This window comes from Protomyctophum parallelum, assembly GCF_964188405.1.
Source record: "Protomyctophum parallelum genome assembly, chromosome: 15".
Classification (NCBI taxonomy): Eukaryota; Metazoa; Chordata; class Actinopteri; order Myctophiformes; family Myctophidae; genus Protomyctophum; species Protomyctophum parallelum.
The window spans coordinates 2,656,157-2,671,156 of NC_139710.1; the positions used below are offsets into that span (position 1 = coordinate 2,656,157).

General features: G+C 44.3%; 1 protein-coding gene across 1 annotated transcript in view; it reads left to right on the forward strand.

Annotated features, from left to right (window-relative positions):
* The window catches only part of fras1 (Fraser extracellular matrix complex subunit 1), a 161,604-nt gene that overhangs the window by 2,018 nt on the left and 144,586 nt on the right, over positions 1-15,000 (forward strand). The window contains 1 exon segment of the mRNA XM_083784744.1: positions 5,106-5,137. Within this exon segment, the coding sequence (XP_083640870.1) occupies positions 5,106-5,137 (32 nt within the window).

Here is a 15,000-nt window from a genome sequence, read left to right on the forward strand (position 1 = left end):
CTCTGCCTCACAGAGTCACATTCATATCACTGTTTACCTCTCTCTCTCTGTCTCTGTCTCTCTACCTCACAGAGTCACTGTTTACCTCTCTCTCTCTGTCTCTGTCTCTCTACCTCACAGAGTCACTGTTTACCTCTCTCTCTCTGTCTCTCTGTCTCTCTCTCTTTCTCTCTGTCTCTCTGTCTCTGCCTCACAGAGTCACATTCATATCACTGTTTACCTCTGTCTCTCTCTGCCTCACAGAGTCACTGTTTACCTCTCTCTCTCTCTGCCTCACAGAGTCACTGTTTACCTCTCTCTCTCTGTCTCTCTGTCTCTCTGCCTCACAGAGTCACTGTTTACCTCTCTCTCTCTCTCTCTCTCTGCCTCACAGTCACTGTTTACCTCTCTCTCTGTCTCTCTCTGTCTCTCTGTCTCTCTGTCTCTCTGTCTCTGCCTCACAGTCACATTCATATCACTGTTTACCTCTCTCTCTCTGTCTCTCTGTCTCTGCCTCACAGAGTCACATTCATATCACTGTTTACCTCTCTGTCTCTCTCTATGTCTCTGCCTCACAGTCACATTCATATCACTGTTTACCTCTCTGTCTCTCTGCCTCACAGAGTCACTGTTTACCTCTCTCTCTCTCTGCCTCACAGAGTCACTGTTTACCTCTCTCTCTCTCTCTCTCTGTCTCTCTCTCTCTCTGTCTGCCTCACAGAGTCACATTCATATCACTGTTTACCTCTCTGTCTCTCTCTGTCTGTCTCTCTCTGTGTCTCTGTCTCTCTCTCTCTCTCTCTCTCTCTCTCTCTCTCTCTCTCTCTCTCTCTCTCTCTCTCTCTCTCTCTCTCTCTCTCTCTCTAAAACCTATTTATGTATTCTATTCGTGAGGAGTGCATTCGGGTGTTCTGACTGTAACCCGGTCCCGTACGGTATTAATAATGCCTGCCTGTAAGCCATAATGTATTAATAATAATGTCTGGTGCATTCCAGACATTCAGTTTGTGTGAATCCTGACCTGACCGCTATAAGGCCGGGACTATTATTACATTTCACTTCAGAGAATGCGAAGATTCCCAATGATGCACTGTCTGGGTCCCAAACGTTTTCATGTCAACGACCCCCAAATTGACACTAATTCGGACCCCCGTTTGAAGAGATGCCAGGGACCCCCCATAAGAGAAGACTTGTACGGCTCTAGCAGTGATTCAGGGACCCCCATAAGAGAAGCCTTTTATACGTCTCTAGCAGGGATTCTCAACCTGTTAAATTTCAAGGACCCCAAGTTTGACCTGCATTAGGATTAGTCTACGGACCCCCATTTAATGGCATTTCTATCTCTGGGACCCCCAATTTATATTGTGTAGTCAATGTTAATTTAACTCTGAGAGTTCCAGACCCATAAGGGTCCATTTGGTTCCATTTTGTACACTCTCTCAGAGTTACAGACCCATAAGGGTCCATTTGGTTCCATTTGTACACTCTCTAGAGTTCCAGACCCATAAGGGTCCATTTGGTTCCATTTGTACACTCTCTAGAGTTCCAGACCCATAAGGGTCCATTTGGTTCCATTTGTACACTCTCTAGAGTTCCAGACCCATAAGGGTCCATTTGGTTCCATTTGTACACTCTCTAGAGTTACAGACCCACAAGGGGTCCATTTGGTTCCATTTGTACACTCTCTAGAGTTCCAGACCCATAAGGGTCCATTTGGTTCCATTTGTACACTCTCTAGAGTTCCAGACCAAGGGTCCATTTGGTTCCATTTGTGTACACTCTCTAGAGTTCCAGACCCATAAGGGTCCATTTGGTTCCATTTGTACACTCTCTAGAGTTCCAGACCCATAAGGGTCCATTTGGTTCCATTTGTACACTCTCTAAAGTTACAGACCCATAAGGGTCCATTTGGTTCCATTTGTACACTCTCTAGAGTTACAGACCCATAAGGGTCCGTTTGGTTCCAAACTATCATTTAGCTGGGGACCCCCTGGAACTCCCTCAAGGACCCCTGGGGGTCCCCGGACCCCCACTTTGGGAACCACTGATCTATTACATTTCAGTTGATCCCATTATGGAGAATGATACAGTTTCATATTCTAGGGTCCATTTGGACACTCAGAGTTATAAATAAACTTTGATTCTATATAATATACATTGTGGGGTCCCAGAGATAGAAATGGGGGTCCGTAGCCTAATTCAGGTCAAACATGGGGGTCCTTGAAATGAAAATGGTTGAGAATCACTGCTAGAGCTGTACAAATATTCTCTTATGGGGGTCCCTGACATGTATGTTCTAATGGGGGTCCCTGACATGTATGTTCTAATGGGGGTCCCTGACATGTATGTTCTAATGGGGGTCGCTGACATGTATGTTCTAATGGGGGTCCCTGACATGTATGTTCTAATGGGGGTCCCTGACATGCATGTTCTAATGGGGGTCCCTGACATGTATGTTCTAATGGGGGTCGCTGACATGTATGTTCTAATGGGGGTCCCTGACATGTATGTTCTAATGGGGGTCCCTGACATGCATGTTCTAATGGGGGTCCCTGACATGTATGTTCTAATGGGGGTCCCTGACATGTATGTTCTAATGGGGGTCTTGTGGGTGTTGTGATTCCTTCATACATCACATGTTTACTGTTGTGATTCCTTCATACATCACATGTTTACTGTTGTGATTCCTTCATACATCACATATTTACTGTTGTGATTCCTCACATGTCCTTTAAAACCCATTTTGGGGCGGGAACCCCTTTTAGTGTTAGCATTACGTTATGCTTTAGCTATTGAAAAATAGCAGATCTACAAGCTCATATCGCGCCACCGGGTGGCGCGCTACGAGCTTGTAGGTCTGCTATTTTGAAAAATCGAAGAACGACTGACATGGAAACATAGCTTTTTCAGAAAACTGTCAGGATTCAGAAGACATTTATGTAATCTGATCTCAGGTCAGAATGGGGTTAAGAGCACAGACCTGAGCCTTGTTTCTATGAATCCTAGCTTGTCGTTAGCCTGTATAGGCTCTGTATGTACACAGGTTTACCTCAGAGCATCCATGGGGGGCCATTTGGTTCCTTCTGTAGTTAAATGAACACTGCAGGAGTTAATCATTGGTGCTCTGGTTTAAATTTAAAACACATTTTATGATCACCCAGTTAGGAGGACCTAAGATATTAGTAACATATTGTTTCTAGAGGCAGGCCGAACGGTTTGCGGAGCGGTCTTGATATCGGAAGGTCGCTATAGTTCGTATCCCCGGACCGGCACGTTAAAATTACCACCGTTGAAGTGCCCTTGAGCAAGGCATTGAACCCCTACCATGAAATGTTCTATGAGCAGGGCCTGGCTGTAAACAAGTTCTTGAGCTTAGTCCAGTTACCCTGCAGGGTAAACATAGTACCTTTCCTTTCCTTAGTCCAGTTACCCTGGGTAAACATAGTACCTTTCCTTTCCTTAGTCCAGTTACCCTGGGTAAACATAGTACCTTTCCTTTCCTTAGTCCAGTTACCCTGGGTAAACATAGTACCTTTCCTTTCCTTAGTCCAGTTACCCTGGGTAAACATAGTACCTTTCCTTTCCTTAGTCCAGTTACCCTGGGTAAACATAGTACAATAATTTACAATTTACAATTTAGGCATTTAGCAGACGCTCTTAATCCAGAGCGACTTACATTTAAGCAAGAACAAAAGCATGGGAATACATCACATAAAAGCATTTATCATGAAACATGTGTAAGCTAAGAAAGTAACAGTGGAATATCTATATAATGAAACTATACATACACTATACATATAAACTATACATATTTACTACTATGCTATACATATGTACTTTGGCGTGCTATGACTATATACAATACAATTATAGTGCTGTCTACATAACATGCTATAAGTCTGTGTCAATGCTATCTGTACCTTTCCTTTCCTTTAGTCCAGTTACCCTGGGTAAACATAGTACCTTGGAAACAACAGAATGAAAGTTCTGCCAAATAAACGCCTTCAGATCAAATAGAAATAACCTGACATGATGTCTGCACCAGTGTTGTTTTCGTCGACTAAAACCCAAAACGAAAAATGTCCGTCGACCTGCCTTTTTTCCACTGACAAACTAAATGGAATGTACATGAAAACTTAAGCTATGGTGACTAAAACTATAAGACTAAATATACTGACGATTTCTGTTAGTCATACTAGACTAAAATGTCAGGAAGCGACTAGTGGACAAGAGATCCACTAGGAAGCGACTAGTGGACAAGAGATCCACTAGGAAGCGACTAGTGGACAAGAGATCCACTAGGAAGCGACTAGTGGACAAGAGATCCACTAGGAAGGGACTAGTGGACAAGAGATCCACTAGGAAGCGACTAGTGGACAAGAGATCCACTAGGAAGCGACTATAGTGGACAAGAGATCCACAAGGAAGTGACTATAGTGGACAAGAGATCCACTAGGAAGCGACTATAGTGGACAAGAGATCCACTAGGAAGCGACTATAGTGGACAAGAGATCCACTAGGAAGCGACTATAGTGGACAAGAGATCCACTAGGAAGTGACTATAGTGGACAAGAGATCCACTTGGAAGCGACTAGTGGACAAGAGATCCACTAGGAAGCGACTAGTGGACAAGAGATCCACTAGGAAGTGACTATAGTGGACAAGAGATCCACTAGGAAGCGACTAGTGGACAAGAGATCCACTAGGAAGCGACTAGTGGACAAGAGATCCAGTATAAGTAATTTTAGACTTGGTTGCATGCTGGAAATAGCCGCCGCCTTGCGAGCTTGTAGATCGGCTATTTCCAGTGTAAAATCCGTCATTACGACGGCATCCATCAAGGCCCGCCAAAATAAAAGTTTTTTTAGTCGACTAAATCAGTTGTAGATTTAGTGGACTAAAATCTTCAATTTGATATTTAGTCGAGTAAAACTAGACCTAACACTAAAACATTCCAGGTGACAAAAATGAAATGAAAACGTTTAAGACAAGAGACTAATGACTAAAACTCTCCCTCTCCCTCTCTCTCTCTCTCTCTCTCTCTCTCTCTCTCTCTCTCTCCCTCTCTGTCTCTCTGTCTCTCTCTGTCTCTCTCTGTCTCTGTCTCTCTCTCTCTCTCCCTTCAGGAGTCTGCATCTACCAGGGGACCACACACGCGGTAAGTACCCCCCCCCACCCCGCCATTTCTAATGTCACCTGTTAAAGCTGCAATCCGTAATATATATATATATATATATATGCCCTCCCCGACACCAGCGTCTATAAAGGGCCTACTATACTTTACATATTGGTATTATTATGTAAAGTTGGCGTTGGCATCTGAGAAGATGGATATGTGTTTCTCATCAATGATGCATGGCAATGGTTTATTTGGGCGCTGTACAGTAACAGTTCCATGGTAATGGTTTATTTGGGTGCTGTACGTACAGTTCCATGGTAAGTTCATCTTTTTCATTTGCATTTAAGTTTTACAAAGAGGCACCGAAAAGGTCTAAGTAGGCTGGAGAGCCGAAGCTTATTATTTTAGCCTACAGCCTTTTTTTAAGAAAATAAACAAAAAAGAAACATCCCACTGAAAAGATACGGCCAACTAAAAGCCAGAACAGCTCAGCTGTTAGAAACAGCAGTAAAGTGCTTCTCTGGGCCTCAACCCATTTTGGTGTCAGCATCATGTCGTGCTTTAGCTATTGAAAAATAGCAGATCTACAAGCTCGTAGCGCGCCACCGAGTGGCGCGCTTACGAGCTTGTAGGTCTGCTATTTTTGGAAAAATCGAAGAGCGACTTGACATAGAAGACATTTTTTTTAGAATCTGTTCTCAGGTCAGAATGGGTTAACGTATAAAAATGAAACTCACATTTTGGCGGTGTGTAGCTCTATGTTACCACTATGTTACGCTCCAGTTCAGACTCCAGTATCGATGTTGGACGCTCGAGAACACACCGTTCTGTCAGAGCTGTTGGAAATGGGGTTCAGTTGGTTAGGGCTGTTGGGAAAGGGCTTTCAGTTGGTTAGGGCTGTTGGGAAAGGGGTTCAGTTGGTTAGAGCTGTTGGGAAAGGGCTTCAGTTTGTTTAGGGCTGTTGGGAAAGGGCTTCAGTTGGTTAGAGCTGTTGGAAAAGGGGTTTAGTTGGTTAGAGCTGTTGGGAAAGGGCTTCAGTTGGTTAGAGCTGTTGGGAAAGGGCTTCAGTTGGTTAGAGCTGTTGGAAAAGGGGTTTAGTTGGTTAGAGCTGTTGGAAAAGGGGTTTAGTTGGTTAGAGCTGTTGGGAAAGGGCTTCAGTTTGCTTTAGGGCTGTTGGAAAGGGCTTCAGTTTGTTTAGGGCTGTTGGAAAAGGGGTTCAGTTGGTTAGGGCTGTTGGGAAAGGGCTTCAGTTTGTTTAGGGCTGTTGGAAAAGGGGTTCAGTTGGTTAGGGCTGTTGGGAAAGGGCTTCAGTTTGTTTAGGGCTGTTGGAAAAGGGGTCAGTTGGTTAGGGCTGTTGGAAAAGGACTTCAGTTCGTTTAGGGCTAAGGTTTGAGACGGTGTTGTTTTTGGCAGCAAGTTTCGTTTCTATTTTAGTTTTAGTCATAGTCTTTGGAATAAAACTTCACTTAGTTTTAGTCATAATTGTAGTCACCTTGGAATGTTTTAGTGTTAGTCTAGTTTTAGTCAACTAAATATCATAAGATTTTAGTCTACTAATCGACAGTTGATTTTCTTTCGTCGACTGAAATGTATTTTGTTGGGGCCTTGATGTCGTCGTAATGACTGATTTTACATTTTACTGATTTACACTGCGACGCGTTGTGAGCTTGTAGATCGGCTATTTTCAGCATGTAACCAAGTGAAAAATGACATATTCTGGCTTTCTTGTCCACTAGTCCCTTCCTAACATTTTAGTCTAGTTTTTATTTGTTGACGAAATTGTCAATACATTTAGTCTGAGTTTTATAGTCATCTAGCTTAGGTTTCATTTAGTTTCCGTTTTAGTTTTTGTCAGTGAAAAAAGGTAGTCGACGAACATTTTCATAGGTCTGCTATTTTTGAAGAATCGTGAAATGAAAGTGTTTGAGAACGACATGACATAGAAAAACAGAAAACAGTCAGGATTTAGAAAGACGATTTGCAGAATCGTTCGCAGGTCTAAATGGGTTTTAAAAAGGTTACTACAGGTAGTAGAAATGTGTCGGGCGTTTGGGGCCATAAGGATCCAGTTTTTCACTTTTACAATCCTTAGAGATGTGATGGTTTGGACGTACATAATGTTTCCAATCATCCTGTCGGGCCCCAGGGCGCTGCTATAGACAAGGATGTATGTATATATCTCCTAACTTCCTTGGCACACAAAGTGACGCTTGTACCTATACCTATGTGTTATTTGAAACTCTTACCACCTTTTGGCAGGACTGAAATGAACTGCTATATTTCTTTTTTTTGTCAAATGTGTTTTTATCGAACAGATTATTAATTGTTAAACATTATGATATGAAATACTTTTTTTTTCTTTTTTTTTATGAAAAATACTATAGAATAAGATGATAGAAAGCATCATGGAAAACATACAGTACAGTACAGTACAGTACAGTCAACCATATCTACTAAGAGCTTGTAGGTCTGCTAATTTTTGAAAGATCGAAACAGACTGACATTATTAGAATCTGATCTCGGGTCAGAATGGGTTCATCAGACCAGTGTGTGTCCAGTGGGAAACCTCGTATGAATCTGATCTCAGGTCAGAATGGGTTAAATGCAGGAGCCTTGATCCTCCTCCTTCCAGTGTATTCTGAATTGCTATTTTCTTCTTCATACTTTGTATGCCGGCCATAAAAAGAAAAGGAAAAAAAAAGTAATGAAGAAATGCAAAGTGACGAAACACAAAATGGCTTTTTAAGTTGTGTTCTTTTTTTCCCCTTTTGAAAAGCCCATACTCTCGTCTTACCGGGAACATGCGGTAATGTCTCTTAAAAGCTTGTGAAAGGTGCCTCTCTCCTCTCTGGTCTGTGGTTTAGTCTCCATCGTGTCCAAACAGGCACACACAAGGCAGGACGCTGTAAACACGCTCTAAAACGCCAAATAATAACAAATTCCTGCTTTCTGCACTGCCGTGTTATCAGCGTGTAATTACAGTAGTAGGTTTTTAGTGTGCCACCCCACCCCCCCCCCCCCCCCCTCCCCCTTTCCCCACTGCCACGGTGGGGAAGAGTTACACAGGTTTTATTATAACCCATTGAGACTTTGATATATATATTATTCCCCCCCCCCATCGGAAAGGCGTTTGTGCCACAGCTTATAGGAGAGTTGTACCGGTTTTAATGGTTTATTATTATACTCTTTTATACAAGTGAAAGGCCTGCATTAGCAGGGTTCTCGTCCTTAAGGAATGCTTTGTATTCATTATCTAATAAATGTGCAAAGTATGTATAACTCATTTTTGGACTGAGGTTGATTAAAAAAAACAAACAAAAAAAAAACAGTTTTCTGAGAAAACCCTCATGGTTTCTATATGTCAGTGCTGCTCAAAACATTATGTTGTTCCAGCGACCCCCCCCCCCCCCCCCCCGTGGACCCCGACCCCCTCTAGGGAGGGACCCCCCCCTCCAGAAGCAAAGATTTGAGTAAAAAAAACGAAAAAAAAAAACGTTCTCTGCGCCACATTTTCATGATTTCTTTTCAAGAATAGCAGATCTACAAGCTCGTGTACGGACGGACGGACGGACGGGACGACCTATACTTGTTCCATGTTCCTTGTTCCAAACCCCCCCCCCCCCTACACTTTGAGGGCTGCCATCAAAGCAGAAAGAAATTGCAGGAACTTAAAGGAAGCAAAAAGACCCAAATTTGTGGAGGTGGTGTTTTTAGTGAGGAAGGTGGGAGTGGGGGGGGGGGGGGGGGGGGGGGGGGAGGTGAGAGGAGGGGGCCAGCTGGGGGCTCCTTCTCTTCCTTTTGGAGGGCGTGTTTGGAACAGATCTGAGACCAGCTCTGTTCTCTCCCTTTGGAGTTCAAAGTGAAGAACCTGGAATGGGGCAGGTTTAGAAACGTGTCTGAGACAGAGAGAGAGAGAGAGAGAGAGAGAGAGAGAGAGAGAGAGCGAGAGAGAGACTCTTAATGGACACACAGAGAGAGAGAGGTGTGATCACACAAACGTGTGTCCGTGCGTCTGTGCGTGCGTGCGACGTGCGTGCGTGCGTAGTGCGACTCCTAAGAGCTGCCGGTTGTGTTTGTTGTTGAACATGTTAACTAAATAATTGATGACTCGGCTGTCTCTTTGAGTATGAAGCAGTCAGTGCAGTCCGGTCCGGTCCGGTCCAGATCACAGCGGGGGGGTCTCGGTCTTATCGTCTCGTGTGTGTGTGTGTGTGTGTGTGTGTGTGTGTGTGTGTGTGCGTGTGTGTGTTACAGTATTCCATGTGTGGCCTCGGGGCGTTCCTTCAGCTCCGGTCCCGATAGACTACGGAGATCCATCCATCACACACGCTGCTACTGTAGCGTGCGTTTAGCGTGTGTGTAGCGTGTAGCGTGCGTGAGAGTGACAGACAGCAGAGACGTTCCGTCTGCCAATAGGAACCAGACCCAACCTGTCCTGATCTCAGTCTCGCCTTTTTAGTTTTTTACACTTGGCTTTAGTTTCATCACAGAGAGAACCACGTTGGACCTCAACAGGATGGATTTAAAGAACCACCATTCCTCTGTGCGTTAGAATCTGATCTCAGGTCAGAATGCGTTAAAGAACCACCATTCTTCTGTGCGTTAGAATCTGATCTCAGGTCAGAATGGGGTTAATCTATCAAGCGATTCCGCGGCCAATAAACAGCGCCCTGCCTGTGTCCGTCAATTCAATTCAATTCAATTCAAAGGGCTTTATTGGCATGAGAAAACATTTACATTGCCAACGCAGAAAGAACAATGCAAACAATACAGCAATACAATCAAAACAGAAATGATGTACATTTGAAGGTCAGAATCTTCAATAGATCAAATTCTATGTACCAAGGTGGTCACTCGATGCAGGTATAGTGCAGGAATATACACAATGATTAGTCTTTAGGGTGGTTGTGTTCCGTTTGATATCCTTCTCCTATCACAGCAACTCACAAATCTCGCTGCTGTGTTTTGCACATTGTTGTACTTGTGCAGATATGGGAGTTTTTTGTCATTGGTCATGTTTTCAAAATCTCCCTGTGTGTGGTTGTAATCTGTGGGAAGTATGTGTCTCTGATGTCTTGGTACAGTGGACAGTATGTGTCTCTGATGTCTTGGTACAGTGGACAGGATGTGTCTCTGATGTCTTGGTACAGTGGACAGGATGTGTCTCTGATGTCTTGGTACAGTGGACAGGATGTGTCTCTGATGTCTTGGTACAGTGGACAGGATGTGTCTCTGATGTCTTGGTACAGTGGACAGACAGTATGTGTCTCTGATGTCTTGGTACAGTGGACAGGATGTGTCTCTGATGTCTTGGTACAGTGGACAGACAGGATGTGTCTCTGATGTCTTGGTACAGTGGACAGTATGTCTCTGATGTCTTGGTACAGTGGACAGACAGCATGTGTCTCTGATGTCTTGGTACAGTGGACAGTATGTCTCTGATGTCTTGGTACAGTGACAGACAGGATGTGTCTCTGATGTCTTGGTACAGTGGACAGGATGTGTCTCTGATGTCTTGGTACAGTGGACAGACAGTATGTGTCTCTGATGTCTTGGTACAGTGGACAGACAGGATGTGTCTCTGATGTCTTGGTACAGTGGACAGACAGTATGTGTCTCTGATGTCTTGGTACAGTGGACAGACTGTATGTGTCTCTGATGTCTTGGTACAGTGGACAGATGGTAGGAAGTGTAGCTCGGTTTCCACTTCGTTTTGTGTGCAGTGGGTGCATTATAGTTTGTCTTCTCTCTGGGAATACAGGTCTGCCGATGACGGCCTTTCTCCATCAGACTGTGTGCTCACTGAGTCTGTACCTAGTTCAGATTTTTCTTTGTTTTGGGTCGGTCACGGTGCTCAGGTATTCTGTCTGTCTGTCTGTCTGTCTGTCTGTCTGTCTGTCTGTCTGTCTGCCTGTCTGTCTGTCTGTCTGTCTGTCTGCCTGTCTGCCTGTCTGCCTGTCTGCCTGTCTGCCTGTCTGCCTGTCTGTCTGCCTGTCTGTCTGCCTGTCTGTCTGCCTGTCTGTCTGCCTGTCTGTCTGTCTGTCTGTCTGTGTCTGTCTCCCTGCTCCCTCTGCGCCCCGACAGGAAACAAAGGGAGATAACGGATCAAGTGTTTGCTCCGGGTGTCGTCTTGTGCGTTCCCCCCCCCCCCCCCCCCACCCCCCCCCGACATGCCCCGACGTATTTTATCACTGGCTTTCTGTGAGACAGAACAAACCCCCCCTCCCCCCCTCCTTTCTGTGAGACTGAACAACCCCCCCCCCCCTCCCCCCCTCCTTTGTCTTGCCCTTTCAGAGGAATGCCATTCAACTCTTTTTTTTAATGTTTTAATGTCCTGGTTTTAACCTGAGGTGGAAACTAAAGGAAGTTGTTTAACCCAATGTGGTGCGGGCCGGGACCCCCCCCCCCCCCCCCCCCCCCCCTCTTTTTGGTGCTTTAAACCCATTCTGACCTGAGATCAGATTCATACGAGGTTTCCACTGGACACACGCTGGTCTGATTAACCCATTCTGACCTGAGATCAGATTCTAAAAATGTCAGTCGTTCTTCGATTTTTCAATAGCTAAAGCATAACATAATGCTAACACCAAAAGGGGTTCGCGCCCAAAATGGATTAAAGCATTATGTTATACTTTAGCTGTTGAAAAATAGCAGATATACAAGCTCACATAGCGCGGCGGCACCGAGTGTCGTGCTATATGAGCTTATTGTATACGTCTGCCATCTTTGAAATATGGTGAAAATGTGGCGGTAAATCTTTGAATATAATTCTTTCAGAGCGAACGTTTTTTTTTTAAACTCACATCTTTGCTTCCGGGAGAGGGAGGGAGGGGCGGGGGGGCACTTATACCTGCCACGGGCTGTGGGGTCTGGTGTGTGAGGGGGGGGGGATAATAAAATATCAATTAAAGGCAATGTTGTAGAAGTGGGTCTTGAGCTGAGCTTTAAAAAGGTCTACGGAGGCTGCCTGACGAAGGTACAGTGGGAGCTTGTTCCATGCCGACGGCCCGTAGAAGCAAAAAGTCCTGAAAAAAGTGCATTGCAGTAATCAAGCCGAGAAAAAACAAAGGCGTGGATTAGCGTTTTTGCATCGTCCAAGGACAAATAGGCTCTGATTCGTGCAATCTTTCTAAGGTGAAAAAAGGCAATCTTGGTGACATATTAGTGTTAGTCTAGTTTTAGTCGACTAATTGTGCATAAGATTTTAGTCGACTAAATCTACAGGTGATTTAGTCGACTAAAATGTGTTTTGGCGGGCCTTGATGCCGTCGTAATGGCAGATTTTATATACTTGCCTGAAAATAGCCGATCTACAAGCTCACAACGCGTCGCAGCGCGACGCGTTGTGAGCTTGTAGATCAGCTATTTTCAGCATGCAACCAAGTGTAAAATGACTTATACTGGATCTCTTGTCCACTAGTCCCTTCCTGACATTTTAGTCTAGTTTTCATTTGTTGACGAAATTGTCAGTATATTTAGTCTTAGTTTTAGTCACCATAGCATAGTTTTAATTTCGTTTCCATTTAGTTTTCGTCAGTGGAAAAAAGGGTAGTCGACGGACATTTTTTCCTCTTAGTTTTAGTCGACGTAAACAACACTGGTGTGTGACACGTTTACTCGGGGACATTTTTCCTCTTAGTTTTAGTCGACGTAAACAACACTGGGTGTGTGACACGTTTACTCGGAGAGAGAGAAGGGGGGGTGACGGCGTGGGGCTAAAGAGCTCGCTCCTCCGTCTTCACTTCATCTCTGAACAAACCTGACCACTGACTTTCAGCCCAGATTGGGGCCAATTCCGCAATATTCCGCGTTTTGTTCCAATTCCATTTTTATTGGTCATTTCCGCGATTCCTTCCGCGATTCCGCGAACACGGATTTCATATGGCTCTACCGTGAATGCTGATGATGATGACGTGAGACAGACAGGCAGGCAGGCAGACAGACAGACAGACAGACAGACAGACAGACAGACAGGTGTATAATTAGTCTTTACGGTGTTCCGGCAAGGCTGATTGGCCCAGGGTAACATCTGGACCCCCCCCCCCCGCTGCTAGGTTATCTGTTATTAGCGCGCACACACCTCATTCATTTCCCTGGTATGTTGTGGGCGTGTGTGTGTGTGTGTGTGTGTGTGTGTGCGTGCGTGCGTGTGTGTCTGACCTGAGATCGGATTCTATAAATGTCCTCTACGTCCCGACAGTTTTCTGACAAAGCTATACGTTTCCACGGTCAGTCGTTCTTCGATTTTTCAAAAAAAACAGCAGACCTACAAGCTCGTAGCGCGCCACTCGGTGGCGCGCTACGAGCTTGTAGATCTGCTTTTTTTTCAATAGCTAAAGCATGACATGACACCAAAATGGGTTCCCGCCCCAAAATGGGTTTATAAGTACATTTTGATGCCAATACACTGAATTCTGGACTTTCACTTACTTGTAACAGACTCTGTAGACTGTACCATACTGTATTTCTACATTCTGCGCGCGTGCGTGCGCACGTGTGTGTGTGTGTGTGTGTGCATGCGTGCGTGCAGTGTAGTGTGTGTGTGCGTGCGTGCGTGCGGACGTCTATGAATAGCAGAAAGGAGAGCCTGGGTCATTATCTCAGTCTGATGCTACTGGAGACGGCACTTAAATGACCTCCTATTCTGAGCCCTCATAAAAATACTACACTACGTGATAATACTATGACATACAGTATTTATCATAATAATACTACATACTGTATTTATCATAATACTACATACTATATTTATCATAATAATACTACATACCCTTAAACCGTTGTGAGATATTTGCTCCCCCTTGTGGTCGTGGGGGGTACTGCGCCCGGGTGCGTTTGTAATTGACTAATAAATTCATTAATAATCATTAATGTGTCAAATCGAAAAAAGGGCTTCGTTAGGGACCTCCATATTCATATGGTCAATGCCTGTGTGAAAAGTGGGAGTGATTGGTGCAGGCAGTAAGGAGTTACGGCAACTGTTTCTGACACACACACACACACACACATACACACACACACACACACACACACACACACACACACACACACACACACAGACAGACATTGTTAGAATTATAGTATGATGATGATGATGATGATATGACATACAGTATTTATCATAATAATACTACATGCTGTATTTTAATAATAATATGACATACAGTATTTATCATAATAATACTACATGCTGTATTTTAATAATAATATGACATACAGTATTTATCATAATAATACTACATGCTGTATTTTAATAATAACATGACATACTGTATTTATCATAATAATAATACATGCTGTAATATAATAATATTATGACATACTGTATTTATCATAATGCATTATATGGATAAAATGTGTACGAGTAATCTACAGAAATGTGTTTTGCCTAAATCGGCCTCATGGAGGCGCTATAACAGGCGTTGAGGAATATTTGGGGCAGAGGGTCGTCGTTGGCATCCAGGGAGCGTGTGTGCAAAGTTTGGCATGGATCGGGTTTAACGCCATTCTGAACGTGGAACCCGTTTTGGTGTCGGCATCATGGTATGCTTTAGCTATTGAAAAATAGCAGATCTACAAGCTCATAGCGCGCCACCGAGTGGCTTCAGCGACGCACACACACACACACACACACACACACACACACACACACACACACACACACACACACACAGAGACACACACACACACACACACACACACACACACACACAGGCTTCTATCAATGAGCTGCCGTCATCGGGGGGGGGGGGGGGATAATTTAAGGACGAGGAGACCCCCCCCCCCCCCCCCCACACACACACACACCCCCCCAACGCCCTTTATTCTGTTGTTTAGGTAACTTCCTGCCCTCTGGCAACCTTTAACCTTTAACCTTTTAGAAGATTCCCAAAAGAGATGTC